The sequence below is a fragment of the Ammodytes marinus genome, assembly GCF_949987685.1.
Source record: "Ammodytes marinus genome assembly, chromosome: 15".
NCBI classification, from domain to species: domain Eukaryota; kingdom Metazoa; phylum Chordata; class Actinopteri; order Uranoscopiformes; family Ammodytidae; genus Ammodytes; species Ammodytes marinus.
Window position 1 is genome coordinate 18,746,358 of NC_137219.1, and position 18,337 is coordinate 18,764,694.

General features: G+C 43.5%; 2 protein-coding genes and 1 pseudogene across 5 annotated transcripts in view; 2 read left to right on the forward strand and 1 right to left on the reverse strand.

The window, feature by feature from the left end:
- Positions 1-7,684: 7,684 nt before the first annotated feature.
- LOC307261985 (kazal-type serine protease inhibitor domain-containing protein 1-like) lies at positions 7,685-11,027 on the reverse strand (annotated as a pseudogene). The gene is made up of 5 exons: positions 10,965-11,027; positions 9,075-9,131; positions 8,641-8,956; positions 7,882-8,052; positions 7,685-7,784 (listed from the first exon to the last, which is right to left on the reverse strand). The product of its transcript is annotated as a kazal-type serine protease inhibitor domain-containing protein 1-like (transcript).
- A 324-nt stretch (positions 11,028-11,351) lies between these two features.
- gale (UDP-galactose-4-epimerase) lies at positions 11,352-15,554 on the forward strand. Of its 3 annotated transcripts, none has more exons than XM_080042270.1 (11): positions 11,352-11,486; positions 12,288-12,417; positions 12,576-12,691; positions 13,171-13,284; positions 13,690-13,866; positions 13,962-14,075; positions 14,183-14,249; positions 14,408-14,493; positions 14,613-14,690; positions 14,909-15,023; positions 15,161-15,554. In XM_080042270.1, exons 2-11 carry the CDS (start codon positions 12,297-12,299, stop codon positions 15,208-15,210), a joined length of 1,038 nt encoding a protein of 345 aa, XP_079898396.1. In that variant the 5' UTR covers positions 11,352-11,486; positions 12,288-12,296; the 3' UTR covers positions 15,211-15,554. The 3 variants fall into 3 exon arrangements, with proteins under 3 accessions (XP_079898396.1, XP_079898397.1, XP_079898398.1); XM_080042271.1 differs by having other exon boundaries at positions 12,579-12,691; XM_080042272.1 differs by having other exon boundaries at positions 12,582-12,691.
- A 482-nt stretch (positions 15,555-16,036) lies between these two features.
- Positions 16,037-18,337, forward strand: part of zbtb8a (zinc finger and BTB domain containing 8A) — a 3,940-nt gene continuing 1,639 nt past the window's right edge. The window contains exons 1-2 of the mRNA XM_080042510.1: positions 16,037-16,170; positions 17,478-18,337. The exon at positions 17,478-18,337 is cut by the window's right edge and continues 21 nt beyond it. Of these exons, the coding sequence (XP_079898636.1) occupies positions 16,106-16,170; positions 17,478-18,337 (925 nt within the window). The 5' untranslated portion in view covers positions 16,037-16,105. The remainder of the gene's footprint in view (positions 16,171-17,477) is intronic.

Consider the following 18,337-nt stretch of genomic DNA (forward strand, 5'->3'; position numbering starts at 1 on the left):
TTTTAAATCTCTACTACTTTTAAGTCTGTATGTCCCTTAGCTTAGCGTAGCACAAGGACCGGGAACAGTGCCATATCATAATATGCCCCTAGCAGCGCCATTAAAGCTCACTAATTAACACAGAAGTGTTAGAACTTCACCTTGTGGTTTTACAGGAGACATTCCAGGAAGTAACTTCACTCGTTAGGAGAAAGTGCAGCACATAACTGTAAAACCTCAACGTGTTGTTTTTCACAACATGGTTTTGATTGATTGAACACATATACTGTAAGGCTGATTGTGTTAACTTTGGACAGAGGCAGGCCAACTGTTTCACCATGTTTCCAGTATGTAGGCTGAGCTATCCAGCTGCTTGTAACTCAATGCTTTATTTTTTGTTTTTGTTTCCCAAATGTATAGTTTTGTAATTTTTTGCTGCTGATGTTGTGCCTTTTGTCCATGGAGATTTTCAACCGTCTCAGAAATGTATGAAACATTTGAGGCTCAAGTATGTAAGTACATCCTTAACATGTAGGACATTAATAGGAAAAACCTTTCCTTGATCTTTGACATTTGGAATGTCAAATTTTTCCAAACTAAGAATTCCCAGAATGGGCCCACTCTTCATTAGGCGGCGTCATTTGCATTCTCTTATAATTGTGCTGCTTCCTTGATTATTAAATGATCACCCTAATTAGGGAGCATAATAGGGTTAATCAGACTCTGCTCATCACACGTATTATTATTCCTGCTAAAAAGATACAGTACTTGATGAATTATATCAGCCTTTTCATCAGCTGGGCTACCGTTCCCCCCCCCCCCCCCCCCCCCTCCAATATTAATATCATGTTGTAAATGGAAGGAAGGAGCCTGGCCGGACACAGACAGATGAAAGATTTCACTCAAATTAATTAAGCACTAATTATGCGGTGGGAGTTGGGAGCAGTTTGCATAATGAGCTCTATCAAAAGAGATCAGTCATGGAGGAGGCTGTAGGGTTTCTATACGGCCCTCAGATGATACGCAGAGACAACACTGAAGAGGGCTAGCAGAGAAGTGGGAAGAGGGTTAAAGCTCTTTGAGGCTCGAGTCGTGAGGTTCAGGAGTGTTGTGTCTGGTTTGTCAACACGCTGTGAACCGGAAGCTTCCTCTGCTCAGCATGTTGTGTGCCACTAATGTGGAATTACTCCATTCTCAGTTAAAGGTGGAGTCAGCGATTCTGGAGAGAGCTTGTTGACAAAATCACTTTTTGTCAAAATCTGTGAATATCTCCTCACGATCCGCTACTGTGTGTGCATTGAAAAAAAACTGTTAATACACAGCCTATGCTCTGTAAACTAGTAAGTAAACAAAGGTTATGTAAATAAAGGGGGCCCACCTTAACTAGATCGGCCGTTTACAGAGCCTTTCAGCACACAGAGTAAGGACATGTGGCGGATCATAAGGAAATAATCACTGATCGTCACAAAAAAATGTATCAACAAGTATTCTCTCGAATAGCAGACTCTGTCCTGAGGCTGTGTATATCTTTTATTTAATTCTATGTCCTCTCAGCTTAAGCATGAGATAATGAATTCCCTGCTCCAGCAAGAGGTAATACAAACAGAATGTACCTTTATATTCGAGCTAATCACAAACAACCTGTATCCGCACTCCAGGGAGCTTTAAAGATCCTAATCACCTCTCACTCCGATTCTTGTGGTGTTCAGTTATTGCTGATCAGGGACTATACTGAGGCTATCTCTCTTAGACAATGGGGAAAGGGATTAAACGGACAGAAACTCCCTAAGTCTTAATCGCCTGTTAAATCACAGCCACTGTGTGGTGTATGGAGTTGAGTTACTTGAACTGATTTGTGCCACAGCAGCAGCAATCATGCATAGGCTAATCAGGGTGCAGAGCCCGGCACTGCCCTTCAAGTTCTCCGAGTGGAATTACAAAGGCTATGATTAGTTAATCAAATGAAGAACCCCAATGTCCTTTCTTTATTTGTGTATACACCTTATCTAAATGGAAATTGTATAGTTGAGGCACTTCCAGAAGGACACATCTACATGTGAATGCTCCTCCTTGAGCCCTTGGCAGTGGATACAGAATACGATCTTTCACTCCCAATCATCGTGTTATGGCCTTGTGGAGACTTTTACATGTCTGAATGATATTTGTTGTCAATGCTCATGTGAATGATGCAATCACTCAGTCGGCTTCGCAGCAAATCAGGAAGCACTAGACAGCAACTCTTCAAATGCACATGATGATGTGAGGCAGAATGTCAAGATTGAATTATTTTGGGAGTGGAGAAAAAAGGGGAAAGCATAGGCAGCGTATTGATAGTATAGTCAAATGTGCAGAAGTGAAACCACACAGTATGTATCAGTGTAGATATGGTACTGATATAGTTGTATAGATGTGTCTGTGTGTCTCTAAGAGGTTTTACATTTTTTGGTTCTATATCTGTGTGCACAGGTATAGCCTACCCCTAAAAGGAGCTGGTTCTACATGACTACACTCTCTTTTTCTATACTATGCTGCATGGTGACCCAACCAGTTTATTTCAGTCAATATTAAAAGGAGCTTTTCAGTTGACAACTTTCTAAGTTTAACAAATTGGCTAGGTGGCAGTTAGCATGTTAGAAAGACTGATATCGATGCATGGACATATAGTAGCTGGCTAAATTGAATATATGCATTTATATTATAATTTTTTTTTCAAACAGACTATTGAAGCCCAAAGAGATGTCTCTAAATAAAAGAGAGTGCTATCACATTAGCTGACATTGGATTATCTCCCACCCCCTATCGGCACAGCTCTGTAAATCTTATTTTCCAGTAGCTAATAAACAGAAACGTACCTGTTTCTTTATAAAATCTAATATTGAACTTTTTAGTCGAAATGGGTTTGGTTTTTGGAAATAAAGCACACAAACATTTGATGAGTAAGCCTAGCAGAAATCAACAGATCAACATGCCCCATAAGATTAAGTAAAATGTTGCCTCATACGTAGCCTATATGTTTCAAATACACACTCAATAACATTTAGATAGATTTGAATTGTATTGCAATTTTTCAGCTTCAAAGCGATCCTTTCCATACCACACGTCCTTCTGTCATACATGCTGTTAGACATTGTGACGGTTGTTCTTAAAGAGAAAAGAATTCCCCTCTGTGGCTTTGTGATAACTTTACCAGGGGCGGCAGACTTGACCTGGTCACTCCTCCCAGAATCACCTCTATTATTTGTCGGTGACAGCAGCCCCTTTTGGAGAGTGGGGGCCTCCCTGAAAGGTACGGCTTGGTGGATGTCCCAATCCATCTCTGTCTGCCCGGCGATTGATTGTGATTTAGTGCGTGGGGCAGGAGATGGTGGGGTTCCATTCTGATGAGTGATAGGTGGGAACCCTTTGACTCCCAGCACATGGCAAGCAGAGGCAGGGCTATGATGAGGGGTCAGGGGCAGCTGGTGGGGGTAACTGGGATAGATCTGGGGGTTAGATTGAGGCAATGGCGGGAGGGGGGTTCCATGGATCACAAGATAGAAGGTGTCAGAGATCTCGAACAAAGCCCCCAAACCAAGCGCCTGAGTCTATCACTTGGCCCATCCATCACCCATCCAGCTTTGTGCTTAGCATAACGGTTGATAGCTAATTGTTTCATCATCAGGTATAATGGAGATGACAGTGAATGCAGTATATAGCTGTGAGGCCAAATCAGTATAAGGCCGTACAGAGATAGTTTAAAGCCAGCTGGATGAAATAAGTGGAGATTTACCTCTATGGACTCTTGCATTAAAGCTTTACCTCCTGGAGGTACATGCTATGTGACGTTTGTTTGAACATCAGTTAATGGTTACACGAGTGGACCATGGAGCTGGCAACATGCTTTGCACAGCTTCCTTAGTTTTCGAGTTCTGAATGAAACTAGCTTGAATCTGAGGGGATATCCCCCATATCTCACTCTGAGAAGCTGGGATGATATCTGGCCCAATTAGGAGAATAAAAACCTGTGTAGTGTGAAGAAGATATGCTTGATGCCCCGTCAGCTGTTTTAATTTCCCCAGTTCTCTTCCAAGACTCCAGATATGCATAATAGATCATATTTGACTGTAATACCTATAGCTGATCTCAATACTCAGGAGCAAACTTTACTAGGAGTATTCTTCTTCACATTTTTGACTGAGCTTCGTCTCCCAGTTCCTGTCCTTTGGTGGATGTTAAGCCCAAACTCAGCCTCGCTTCACTGGGCCGCTCTGGCAGCTGAACTCCATAATCAACCTGAGAGGCCTCATTAGGGTCAGACGTTAAATAATTAAAAGACAGACAGGTTGAATTGTTTGTGGAAATATGCCGTGTTTTGCTGGATTATATATAATAATGAGAGCTTTGTCTAGCCTGGTCCTACCTCCTACCAGACCATCGTAAGTGAAATAAAAATTGAGCGGAAGTAGGTAGGTGTGCGGTGCCAGGCTAAGCTTTGTCTGGTGTTTATTTTAAATTATATTGATAATAAAAAATCACACAGAATCAACACTGTTTGTTGTACTACAATTGTCTTAATTCCACATGCAACATCAGTGTTGTTAGGGCACCAGTGAACAAAGTCTGGCGTTGTGTCAATCACAGCAAGTTGTGTCAGCCAGGTAAATGTGTAGCCAGTAACCTGATCTGCTGTTGACAGAACAGGGACAGGTGCTCTAGCCAAACTAATCCATACATGCATGCTAGACGCAGGTCATCCATTAAGGCAAATTGATTTGAAGCTTTAAAAGATTTGTCCTCAACAATCCCGGGCCTGCATGGCCTTACCTTTGCGGTTGCCATGATAATTGCAGTAATGCGAGATGGTCGTCTTTGGAAAGGGAGAGGAATGTTCTCTGTTTGCCCAGCTAATGCTGGAAACATTTTGTCACACAAGGGACGAGGGAGCATCTCTGGAAAATGTTGATTAACCTTTATGAAGGGAACATTAAATAGCCGAGTGGTTTTTCATCTGAAATATTAGATACACAAAAACATACTCCAGGTTTATTTAACTAAACTCTCCATAAATGGGAATCAGAGGGGAGTTGATAGCAGTGGGTTCAGGGTGGATATTTTTTGGGGAGATATTATTGTAGATTGCATGGCCATTTTACATAAAAGCTGTGTGGGGGGGGGGTGAAAACATTTATACTGGAACTCACTTTGATTCAGTATTAGTATCAAACCCACCCCCATAAGGCCCCAAATGCCAGATAAAGGTTTACAGGCAGAGGCCAGGCATCTGCTGCTCTCTGATTGGCTGACAAGCCAGCAGCAGTCTCACCTGTTATCCACAGCCCAGTGCATGGTAAACACCCTCAGTCAGAGCTGTGGGGAGAAGGAGCCCATCTGGTCAGCAGCATTAACAACCAGCTCTTTAACAATGGCTTCCAGGAAAAGGAGAAGGGCACAACAGGCTATATCTGCCAATAAAAACAGGCTATGCGTGACATTTAGCACCTGATGCGGGGCTTAGCAGTATACAGGTTACCTACTGTCCGCACCAGCCCCTGGCAATAAAACAAAAGGCAATCTCACTGAGCGGAGGAGGGGGGTGTTCCTGTGCATAAAGCCGCCTGTTTCAGTTCTTGATCTCATCATTTGTGTGCAAAGATGCAGACAGGACATAAAGTTAAAATGCATGAAGGGAATCATTTTCAGGGGTGCTTTCATATTAACCTCAAACTAATAAAAAGGACAATATGCCCTTAGTTCTTCAAACGCTATTATTCTCGAGTCTTCATAAGCCTCTCAATGGGAAAGTGTCATTGCATCTGTGGAGGAAGGGCAATGACAGCTAATTCTCTTTTGTGAAGAACAGCTTTTCTTTTGGAGGGATGTAAATAAGGACAAAAATTAAACAGATGAGAGGAGAGTGCGGTGTTCAAAGATTTAGCTGCCAAAGTAGAGGCATATATCATTCAAGTGGTTCTCTGACTAAACAGTGCCATCTTGTGTTCAGTTGTCAGCTCAGAAAATCTGGAGGGTGAAAATGAAAGGGAAAACAACAACAAACTTGTGATTTTCATTAAATCCTTTGTTCATGTGCACTTGCCTTATGACAGAAAAGTATGAACTATTTAATAAATTGTGTATTTGAGCCCTTTCCATTATTACTTTTCTAATGTAACTATTCAGTTCTCTAAAGCTCTCTTTGGAGCAGTGCTACGGTACACATTAGTAACCCTCCTAGAGGATAGAAAACAAGGGTAACTTTTTGCTTTTTTTTTTTTGCTTTTTTTTTACAAACGCAACCACCTTGCTTGGAGATAACGTTTCTTAATGAGATCTAGGGAATACAAAGAGGGACGTAAAGACAGAAAGGTTTGTGATGGGGTTTGAACAACAAGCACAGGGTTCTGTACAGCTGCTGGCACTAATGAGGATAATTACCCCAGTAATAACATTAGCCTATCTGAGGGAATGGAGGGGAAGCACAAGTGGTTGTGTTTGTGTGTGTGCGTGGGTGGGTGGGTATGCGAGTGTGTGTGCGTGCATGTGGTTGCTGTGTGTGTTTGTGTGTGTGTGTGTGTGTGTGTGTGTGTGTGTGTGTGTGTGTGTGTGTGTGTGTGTGTGTGCATGGCCGTGCGCACGCCTTTCCTTCTATCTCACCCGCAGTCGCTCCCTCATTCCCTGAATCTCAATATCTCTTTGTTAGCCCACAATAATTGTATTTGGGCCTCATATCCGCCATATCAGATTCGAGTTTGTACAAGGTAATTAGCAGGGGAAGGGAAGCCTCCACACCAGGAGGACAAATGCCCCCATGACATCATTCTGGCTCCACTCGGGAGGGAGAGCTTTTCTCTCTCTCTCTCGCTCTCTCTCTCTCTCTCTCTCTCCCTCTTCCTCCTCTTCATCTTTCGTGTCATTCAGCTGTCAAAAAAAGAGTGGCAAGCTACAGTTGATGACATTGGAAAGGAGGAGAGTTGGGATTAAGAAGATAAAGTATGGAAGAGAAGATGGAGGGATAAAGGAGAGAAAAAAGGGATGGAAAGTGATTTGAGATGAGATGGGGGGCTGTGTTTTCGCCGCAGGCCTGTAATCTCCAATCAGCTTTGACTAACAGACAGCCGGGGGAAAGTTCCTGGGCGTTAATGCAGCTTGCCATTCAGAAGGAGCCTCTGTATCCAGCTGGGAGTCCGGGGGATGAGGGGAGGATTAACTGGCACTCAGGTGGAGAGAGATGAAGAGAACCAGACAGAGACCCACCCTCTCTCACTCCATTCATCACTCTTCTTTCTCCTCAGTGAACAATATACTGTACTCTGTGTTTCCTGGGTGTGAAAGCAGGGGAGAACTGTAGAAGTCTCACTTCAGGGGTATCAATGTTTGTGATCGTAAAATGTAACAAATATGTCCAATGAATTATGTTCAATGCATAGTTTCCCTTGTTATTGCTCCTTTGGGACCTTTATTTTGACATTTGAAACAGTGCCCACACTTTTCCTTTAGAGGTATACAGTATGGCAGTGTCCAAGGCGTTGTTATCATTTTACTTTTATTTTACACACAGCAATAGAAAAAAGAGTGATAAATTACCAAGAAGAAACAACTATTCTTCTTTCAACTGAGCAATGACAGTCAAACATTGTGCCCTTTAATTTAAATTAGCTGATCCCTTATGTCTGTATTAAAGGATTCTCTTTTCTTCAGGCCTTCTTGTTGTCTGGTTATATAAAGGGACTTAAAAGAATCCCAGGTAATCTCCATATGCCAGCTGTCCATCACCACTGCCTTCATCCAGATGATCAAAGTGCTCCTGTTCCCCCTCAGCATGGCCACGTCTGGAGGGCAGATAAGAAATATGTCAGAGTAAGAACACACTCGATAATAAAGACATGATATTGCCGATCTATCGAGCCACCTTAGCACAAAATTCACAGTTTACTACTGTGAACAGCATGAGACTCACCCTGTATCAACACTGAGATCCGTGCTGATGCCGACGTTTTCTCCAAAGGCATTGTGGGAGATGCAAGAGTAGACCCCTGCATCAGAGACTAGGAGGCCCTGTATCTGAAGCCAGGTGGACACAGTGTAGCACAGGTTTGCCTCAAGCCTGACAAAAAGACGAGACAAAATTTCAGTAGGCAATCTATTGTAATCTGTTTTATCATTTGTTTGTGTATGTTTTCCATTTTTCAACATCCATCACGTCTAAAGGCCCACCCTAGTGATTTAGTAATGCGCTTCCACAAAGCTAGTGGTCTCACACATTAATTCAACATAATGTTCAAAATTGGAGCAGCAGTTGCCAAGATGGCCCAACTTCTAGTCCTAAATACTGGTCAAGCTCCACAAATGCTGGATCCTACAATTCCCATAATCCAACTTCAGTACAAAATGCTTTTATGACATCATCAGGGATATTTTTAAGACTATTGAGAGCCACAGAGCCATTAAAGAACTACTTTAACAGGCTGGGTAGTTTCTCCTCCTGAGGATTTCACTGACCCTTGTGTGTAAAATTTGAGTGAGTGCCCCTTAAATAAAAAAAATAAATAAAAAACATCTTAACCCATTATGCAAACTAGGAAAAGGGCCATTTTAAAGTAAAAATCCACCAGGATAGGGTTCTATCAAAGCACACACTGTTACGAAAAGTTCGGTTATGCATAATTACTGAAGCTCTTATCAGACCTGGACAGAGACGTGAGGATCATCTCCTGGCACTGGCAGGAAGTTCTCACTCCCTGTCTTTCTCCAGCTCCAGTTTGGAAGAGGGTATGTTGTTGTTCCTCCTATTTTATAAAGTCACCGATACACATTTATAGTTTTCTTGAAAAATGTGGACTCTCTTGGACTGATAACAATTGTTTAAAAAGAGAGCAGTTACCAGTGCTGCAGGGTCCTCTTCCATTGAGTTTATAAGTGCTTTGTTACGGCTGGTGGCCTCTCTCATCTGGCAAACATTGGTGTAGGTCCACCCATCTGAGCCACACTCAGGGCCCTTTTCCTGAAACACACACACACACACAGACACACACACACAGACACACACACACACACACACACACACACACACACACACACACACGCGCGCGCGCACGTGGCTCTGGCTCAACCCTGCGTACCATCTTTGGCATTTTCCTCTGGCAGACCAGGCCCTCTCCACAGCAGCCACAGAACTTCTAAGCCACAACGTTGGAGATAAATATCTTCCTCAAGTATTGACCCGAAGCAACACACTTGACCCAAAGTGAAACAGAATACTGAACCAGATTTATAATAGAGATGTCGGTCCTGGTTGACTGGTGTTCTCTGAAAGTCAGTCACATGTTGTTCCTCATCTGTGTTTTAAATGTGTCCCCCTGTCTTTGTCCTCTTCTGAATGGTTGGATTGTTTTTTTTTTATTATTTCCATGATTGGTTTTCCTCCTTGAGATTTCTTCATCAGCTCTGACTCCTTCCTAACAAAGAGACGGCATTTGCAACCATAGAAGCCAGCAAACTTCATCTCTCAGGTATCCGACTTGTCTCGTCATTCTTTTCCTCCCAATTCTGCTGCCTTTCTTCATGTGCCAGTGTCACTGGGAATGGCAGGGCTGGCAGACAGGCTTCAGAAATGGCACTGGATATAAAAGAATCCTGCTTAATCTGCATTTCATACGACCAAAACGGAAAACAACAGCTGTCTATAGGGACATAATGGTCTATGATGATATGATGATGATATATTTTTAACATGCATTATTATGAATTTCAGATCCTTATAGAGAAATGGAGCTGAGTTTTCTATATTACATACTCATTCTAGTTGAGTAGTGTGACATTCCTGGGTTTGGAAGAATTTCAGGATGATTTTCTTTAGTGTTGTGGAGGTTGGGCATGAGTATTTGGCAATGAATGCCAAATATTGAGTGTGAGAAATGAGGCAAATTATCTAATGAAAGACTTGAATTAATAATTTGACTCAGGCATCAGGTTATTATTTCTCAGAAATAGGAATACAGTATATGTGCTGGTGTGTGTGCATTTATTTTTATTTTTACCTCAGTTATTTTTGCACATTCTTGATGTACTCATCAATCACCAGTTTTAAACCATATAAAGTCAATAATAATAGCAATGGTTTTCCACAACAGATCTCACTTTCCATACCTTTCTAGATAATATACACCTTCAATAGTGCTCTGCTAGAAATGCTGTATATAAGGGTTGGTTTTCACACTGCAACTTCAAAGATTAAGGCATAATATGGGGACTTAGGTATTGTGATTTCCCTCAATCTAACTTGAATGTTACAATTGTTTGTTGTTTTTTTTGTTTAACTTTATGATTAAATAAGGCTTTTTAACTTTATGAAAAGTAGAATTTCAATCTGGTGCATTTCAATTCATTCAATAATATAAAGACATATAGGGGGCCACCTGTAGACTTCTAAGCTTTATGGGTGTGTATCCATTAAATCCACCTGACATGGCCTAAGTGGGTTTGATAACTGTCTCACTGTGACAATAGCCCCTTTTTTTTTTGTGACAATTGATGACTCAATCATTTGGAAATCTTGAATCTTGTTGTTGGTTTGGTTACCACTGGTCTGCTTGTTGAAATCCATAATGAAACATTTATCTTAAAAACAGATCTCTCCTATCCAATCATCCCTTATTTGTATTTGATAAGTAGCCTATAGGCCAACATAGGCCTAGCCTACTACACCTACATTTGCAAACTGTGTGAATGGACCTGACTGAATAAATATAATATTGCAGATAGCCTACGTCATGTAAAGATAATAGCCTATGTAGGCCTATTAATTAGGAGGCCGTAGAAGTTATTTTTGGTCATGTTTTTTTTTTGTTTTTTTTTCTAAAAGGTAAAAGCACCTGTAGTCCAAGCTGTAGTTCACTTGCGATACTGGCTACATAATTTCCTGGGTTTCCATTTTTAAGAAACGTGGCACTTTCCCTTCTCTCCATCCGGTAGGCTATGTATGAGGTGGACGGTCAGCACAGTCACTTTACTGTGTCAATGTTCAAAGGCGTGGCTTCATTAGGTTTCTGTGGTCGGACGTCATGGGCGGTCATGGCATGTGAGCTGCTTACGTAGAACGGCAGTCTTTAGAAAAATATACCGGTTTATTTAGTGTGGATCCGTTTTACGCTTCAAAATAAAACATAAAAACGGAATTGCGCCAACATTTAAACGGCTTTTCGGCTGCTTTAGCTGCCCTACACGGCATTGCATCACCCAGCGGTCAGCTGTTTTCAGGCCACGGTTCAAGGAAAATGGAATGGTATCTCTTGCGGTGCAAAACTAGGAAAAGGTGTTGTTTTATTTTGAAGGAACGAGTACAGGAAGTTGCGCGCTTATCGTCAACTTCATCTAACGTTTGACGTTTACAGGAAGTAAAATAAATGGTCAATGAAGAGAGAGGTAACTTCACTGAATTCACTGAGCTGTCTTCACGGACACTCTGCATACTTGCCTCTCCTCACAGGTTTTACCCAGAGGAACGACCATTTACACCCTGACCGGGACATTTGGTAAGTCTTTTCATTTAGTCCATTCAATAGAACGTGGTCTCATGCTGACAGTTTGTCAAATAAGTTGTAGCCTAATCCTACCTTTGCCCACAGAGTTACACTTTGGTTTGAATTATCTAGTCTGGAGAATAGCTGGCACAGATGCATAGCCTACCATGACAGTGACATAAATAAAAACAACAAACCCTGACCATTATTAATCAATCTGTTTATATTACACAAAATACAATAGTGTAGGCTTATTGGGACAATAAGTAGGTTGTTATGTAGCCTGCAGGTACATGTTTATAAGTGTATGGCTACTATAACAAATTGTAGCCTATTGTCATGCAGCATTAAATAGTGGCCAGTACTGTGTTTGTGGCAATACTTTTGAATGGAACTAATGTATTACACAATAAGCTACAATTAAGATGCAGCCTAGATACAAAGTATGTTAGGATCCAGGTGTGCCCTCAGAAGATAATAATAGCTTACAACAATGACAGTTAGAGTTGTTACTGACGTTTAATCTTGAGGGCAGTGTAATTGTTTTATGTGGTGGTTAGACAGGTTAAGGCTTGGTCCTGCTGACGTGTGACATACATCGTGGGTGGGTCACACATCTGAGTAGGACGCCAAACAAACCTTTCAGGTGTGAGCCTCAGACAAAAGGAAATCCTGTTTCTCAAGGTTATGATAAGAGTGTGTGTCCTGAAGTCACACTGCCTTCTTTTAAGATCCATAAAACCACAGCAAGCCGACGACATTTCCAGTGGAGGGTTGATTGTATTTGCCGGAATTGTGTGTTGTTCTTGACAGGTTTGCAGAATGGCAACGAAGGTGCTGGTCACAGGTGGAGGGGGCTACATTGGGAGTCACTGTGTGGTGGAGCTCATTGAAGCAGGTTACTACCCGGTCGTGGTGGATAACTTTAGTAATGCTGTGAGAGGTAAGTTTCAGTTTCTTTATGTGCCATCATAAACTTGGCCGTTCGAAGTTTGTTTGTGATAGTAATATCTGGTTTTATCGTGTGTGCGTGTGTGTGTGTGTGTGTGTGCGTGTGTGTGTATGTGCGTGTGTGTGTCTTACGTCCTGTTCTAAATGGAGGAGAAGGGGATGTACCAGAGAGCTTACGCAGGGTAGAGAAGCTCCTGGACACCAGCATTGAGTTTCATGAACTGGATCTTTTGGACCGACCTGGTTTGGAGAAACTCTTCAAAAAGGTCCGAAAAGTTTAAACAAATGATTACTCTATCCTTTCATAGTTGGAACAATTACGTGATGAATTATTAACTTGATTGACAGTCAATTCTACTGACTAAAACGCAACAATTGTGGTTTGAGTCGTTTTTTAAGCAAAAATTCCAAGGATTGTATGCTTCCCTCTAAAAAGGAAATAAATATAACACGTCCTTTCAGTATCTCAGCTTTGCTACACTTACAGAAAATATGTGGTAGATTAATGGATAGTGAAATAAAAGACTCAGGGCCATCTGATAATACACATTTCTGTGACAATAACATAATAACACACTTAGCTTTTAAACATCTTCTTTTTTTTACCAAAAGAACATTCTGTGCTGCCCACCATACATTCCAGGACAGCATTGAACACATGTGATCAGACTGTTAGTTTACAGAAAGTCCTTCCACATCGGTCATACCCATCACATGTGTCCTACATATCTTTCTTATGTTGCAGCATTCCTTTAGTGCCGTTATTCACTTTGCTGGTCTGAAGGCTGTTGGAGAGTCGGTGCAGCAGCCATTACGCTACTACAGAGTCAACCTCACCGCCTCAATGAACCTGCTTGAGGTCAGCTTTCATTTCAACTTTTGTTGCCTGATCTTACACTGTTTCTGCTCTGTTGACTCTTCATGTAAGTCTGAACTGATTAGAATATGCACTTCTCTTGATCTTTGATTGCATGACCGTGTGTGTTCACTCGATACTTGGATGGCTAATTTTACTGATGCACCCTTAATGACTTTTAATGTGTGGAGCTCACTGTGTGTCCATAAAACGCAGCGTGTGTGCGTGTGCGTGTGTGTGTGCGTGTGTGTGTGTGTGTGTGTGTGTGTGTGTGTGTGTGTGTGTGTGTGTGTGTGTGTGTGTGTGTGTGTGTGTGTGTGTGTGTGTGTGTGTGTGTTGACCGCAATCTCACCGCCTGCTGACTGCATGCGCGTGCTGTGTTTGATTTTGCGTCTGCATGTGTCCCAGGTGATGCAGGCTCACAGGGTGCACAATCTGGTGTTCAGCAGCTCAGCCACAGTGTACGGAGACCCTCAGCACCTTCCCATCGACGAGCAACACCCAGTGGGCGGCTGCACCAACCCCTACGGTCAGACCAAGTACTTTATTGAGGAGATGATCAAGGACCTGTGTAAAGCTGAAAAGGTATGGTATGGGGGTGGAAACCATAGACGCATTTACACACACACACACACACACACAGTAGATGTGGTGTCTCATTGTTGCCTCTGTGTAAGCAGGACTGGAATGCAGTGCTGCTGCGTTATTTCAACCCAATTGGAGCTCATTTATCTGGCCGGATAGGAGAGGATCCTCAGGGTATCCCCAACAATCTGCTGCCATATGTTGCCCAGGTACATGAATTCTGTGCCAAATACACGGAGAGAATGCAGTGTGTGTTCCACTGTGTGTTGTAGATGGAGTGACTTGACATCGTTTGCTTAATTTATCGTCCCTATAGGTTGCCATCGGGAGGAGAAAGTGCCTCAGTGTGTTTGGGAATGACTATGACACACTTGATGGGACAGGTAATGGAGAAGAGAGTTAAATATCTGCAGTGCACAGAAGGAGTCGTGGTTTGAAATATTATTTTGAGCAGAGGGCTCGCAATAACAAGTCAAATGCCAAAGCACTTCTTAATAAATGTTCATAATCCTGTAAACAAGGTTTCTCTCTCTCTTGCCAGGTGTGCGAGATTATATCCACGTTGTAGACCTGGCGAAAGGACACATATCTGCGCTGAAGAAGCTGAAGGACAACTGCGGCTGCAAGGTACGTTTGAGAAATGAAGAAAAAAAAAAGCCATTTTCTGGTTCATTGGGAATCCACATGGATTCATAATTGAGGTATTCACGGGAGTGCTGTGCATGTGCACATTACTGTGTCTGCAGGTGTACAACCTGGGTACAGGGAAAGGCTACTCCGTGCTCCAGATGGTGAAAGCCATGGAAAAGGCGTCAGGGCGAGAGGTGAGTGACAAAGGAGCTCTCTTCTCTCCAAAGTAAGCGATTGTATTGTGTCTTCTAAGAGTCATTGAAGTGACTTGGAGCAGGAACTGCACTACATCCTGTTTTCCTGTGAGTTTAAAGCTGACTGTGTAGTCCACTGTTCCATTGAAGTTCCTCCTTTTTAAGGCCAAAATTAATTTTTCTGTGTTAAGTAAACCTTTGCTTAATGGCTTCCATAGATCCCATACGAAGTGGCCCCACGTAGGGAAGGAGATATAGCATCCTGCTACGCTGACCCACGTCTAGCGGACAAAGAGCTGGGCTGGAGGGCTCAGTTTGACCTGGAAAGAATGTGTAAGGACAAGCCCCAGCGTGAAACTTATTGTTCGGCAAACTCCCATTCTCCTCCAAAGAAATTGCATTTGTAGTCTTCCTTATTTTTTTTACCACCCATATTATTCTGATGCTATGTTTTTTTTGTACCCCTGTAGGTGAGGACCTGTGGCGCTGGCAGTCCAAGAACCCCACTGGATTTACCTAGGGCACAGCTTCCTGATGCAGTTCCAGCCTTTTCTTTGCTGAAAAATCCTATTCTAAAATCTCCGGGCCAAGGCTAACCATGATCTTCCATTGTTTATATATATACTGTATATACCATAAACACATGACCCTCTAAGATGCGCTTTATTTTGCATATTTAATTGTTTCCATTTCTTCCATCATTTTATATTATTGTTTACATCAGAGGATACATGTACAATTGTCTGTCTGATTTTTCTGTTTCGTTATTTCAGAATAATAATGAATATTTTTCTCTATTATTGCATTGATCTCTGAACTATAACAATGAATGAAATAAATCAATAAATCAATTTTCTTACTGAAGTTACGTTGTCTCTTTTTTGTAACCGAACTCTTTCAAATGGTTGTTGAATGAGTTGTAATTATGGAGGTTGAGTGTTACAGTGTGGAATACATAATGAGGGTTAATCAAAATGCATTGGTGAGACAGCCCCATATTCTAGTAAAAGATACACTCACCCTGAAAATATGATGAGGTTACTGTAAAATCACTGATTAATTAACACAGTAGCCTAACATTACAAGTGTCTTGATACCAGAGCAAGCTGAAGAAACCATGATAGTTGTACATAAGCTGCTCACTTTCATAAGGCTGGAGGGGGGGTGGGTTTAGGTGTTAGTTATGAATATTCTGTGCATACAGTAGGCTACATGTAAACGGGGCGCTAGGGCTTTAAATGGCTCCTTGAACCCTCGGGCGCCCAGTTAATAAACACCCACGTCAGCACAGTGCTGCCAGTCGCTTTAACCGGGTTTCGGTCTTTAGGGCTGAGCAGGAAGTGCCTGACTGTGGACCCTGGACGGGAGGAGAAAAAAAGGGAGAGCCAAAGAAAAAGACGCAAAATATAATAAAAATGGATATGGTGGCAGACTTGGGGGCGAGTAGACTCTATCGGGCGCCGGGTGAATCGAGTCACCAGTGAGTATCGATGGATTTTGTCAGGGTTATCACTGCGTGGGGCGTAAGCGGGTCCTGCAGACAACCTCACGCCTGGTGAAGAGTCGCTGGGTTTGGGCAGCTCAGGCAAATTCTCCCCGCTGCTCGCTGCTGCGCTCCGGACCTCCGGCGAGAAGTGTGTGTGGGGGGGGGTTTCTTGAGGATGAAAAAACGGGCGTATTAGCGCGTCTTATCCCCTGTGTGGTACACGATATGAATCCTTTTATTAACCAGCTCGCAGCATTGCTGGAGGTTTATTTTTCTATTGTGTGCTTGCTGCCTGGAGCCTGAAGTGGGCGTCGCTCCAGGACAGACTGGGCTGCTTTGGTGCGCCGCTGCTACCCGCTTTTCTCTCGCAGGACTGCTGCACTCAAGTCGTTTTGTAGGTAGGCATGTGTCTGAATTGACGGTGAATAGCTCGGGAGACATTAGACTTGGTTTCGTTTTACATGAGGTGCAATGTGGGGTCTGGCTGGCGGGCGTTGCACCGTGGGTTTACGGGCGCTGTGGAGCCTGTCATTGAGCACGCATCGCATAATTAAAAATTAATGCATGTCTCTCACAGTCTACTATGGGGAAGGCTAAATAGGTTACAGTAAAATAAGAGGAACTAATCTGCAAATGGGGTTGCAGCAGTGCTTTTTAGTCCTTGGATGACACGTCCGGACAAGGTGTTATTATTTTCTCATCCCGTCAGTCGGATGTGTTTGGAACATCAGTGGACTGATGCGGGCTTGAGCTTCCCTCAGGGATGATTACAGGGTTTTGTCACCCGATGCTCTCTGCCTGGAGTCGGGTGTAGCCCATTAGAAGAAGATGTTGATTGAAAGCTCGTCCCAGCCAATCAGGGTGCAGAATAGAACTCGAGGGGGGCGGGTCGAATGCGGAGCTGGAGATGTGCCAGTGCAGAAACAAAAGACAGGGTGTAATGACAGCTCCATCAATAGGGGTGTATGCTGTGTTTGTTATGTGACCTGCACTTCTTTTAGGGGGTTTGTAGCATAAGCATCTACCTAGGTAGGCTGACAGTAAGCTCAGATGACCCATAAATCACACTCCAGGAGTGCATGTCTCCTGTAGAACTAAAATGACACATTATGTATGCATAGGCTCATACATTATTAGCTTCTTGAGTCAGCATCATAATCATTGAAGTATATACATTTCAGTGATGTTAGTCCAAAAGATCTGCAATGCCTCTATTATGATTTGTTACTTCCTTGCAGAAGTCTGTGCTGCATACTGTACACAGCCAACAGTGTTGAGCTCTGACACGTTGTCTCCTGCAGGCAGCCTCAGAGGTGGATCAATGCTGCAGACATCACCGTGGCTCACCAGAGTAACCTGCTGAAGCAGCTCAACCAGCAGCGGCGCCAGGAGCTCTTCTGTGACTGTGGCGTGCTGGTGGAGGGCCAGCTCTTCAGGGCCCACCGCAACGTCCTGTTTGCCAGCAGCGGATACTTCCGCATGCTGCTGTCCCAGGGGCCAGACGGGGGGCTGTCTGAGGCCGTTAGCGCCACCTTCGACGCCTTCAGCCCAGAGACCTTCACCGTCATCCTGGACTTCATCTACTCAGGACAGCTGGACCTCTCCAGTCACAACGTCATCGAGGTCATGTCCGCCGCCAGCTACCTGCAGATGAACAATGTCATCAACTACTGCAAGAACTTCATCAAATCCTCCCTGGAGATCAGCGTGAAAGAGGAGGAGAGCGAGCATTGCCTCAGCTTGTCCGAGACCTGCAGTTTCACCAGCGGAGTAGGAGAAGAGACGTCAGAGCAGCAGCAGCATCAAGGGCCCTGCTCCGTGAGCCCACCCCCCGCGCTATGGACCCGGGACAACTCCAGATCCCAGTCTGGCTTCATGGGGAAGGACTCAGACCAGGAGGCATCTGCATCATCCCTGAAGACCGACCCTAGCAGCCCAGCCAATGAGCTGAGTGCAGAGGGAGAGGACATGCATGACCCCCAGGACCCTCTGTACACCTTGCCTGGCTCAGAGCGCCGGCGAGGTCGATCGGGAACCAAGAGGAGAGCGTCCAACAGCACTCGCTCCAACCACCACGAAGACCTGGACATCGAGGAGGCGAGGACGCGGAAGGCCGAAAAGGCAGAGGAGCTGTATGCCACTCTGCCAGCTATTGTGGGTG

Coding starts and splice junctions, on each gene's coding strand:
- gale (XM_080042270.1), top strand. CDS start 12,297: ATGGCAACGAAGGTGCTGGTCACAGGTGGAGGGGGCTACATTGGGAGT. Junction 13,867..13,961: donor ACCTGTGTAAAGCTGAAAAG/GTATGGTATGGG, acceptor CTGTGTAAGCAG/GACTGGAATGCAGTGCTGCT. Junction 14,076..14,182: donor TGCTGCCATATGTTGCCCAG/GTACATGAATTC, acceptor TCGTCCCTATAG/GTTGCCATCGGGAGGAGAAA.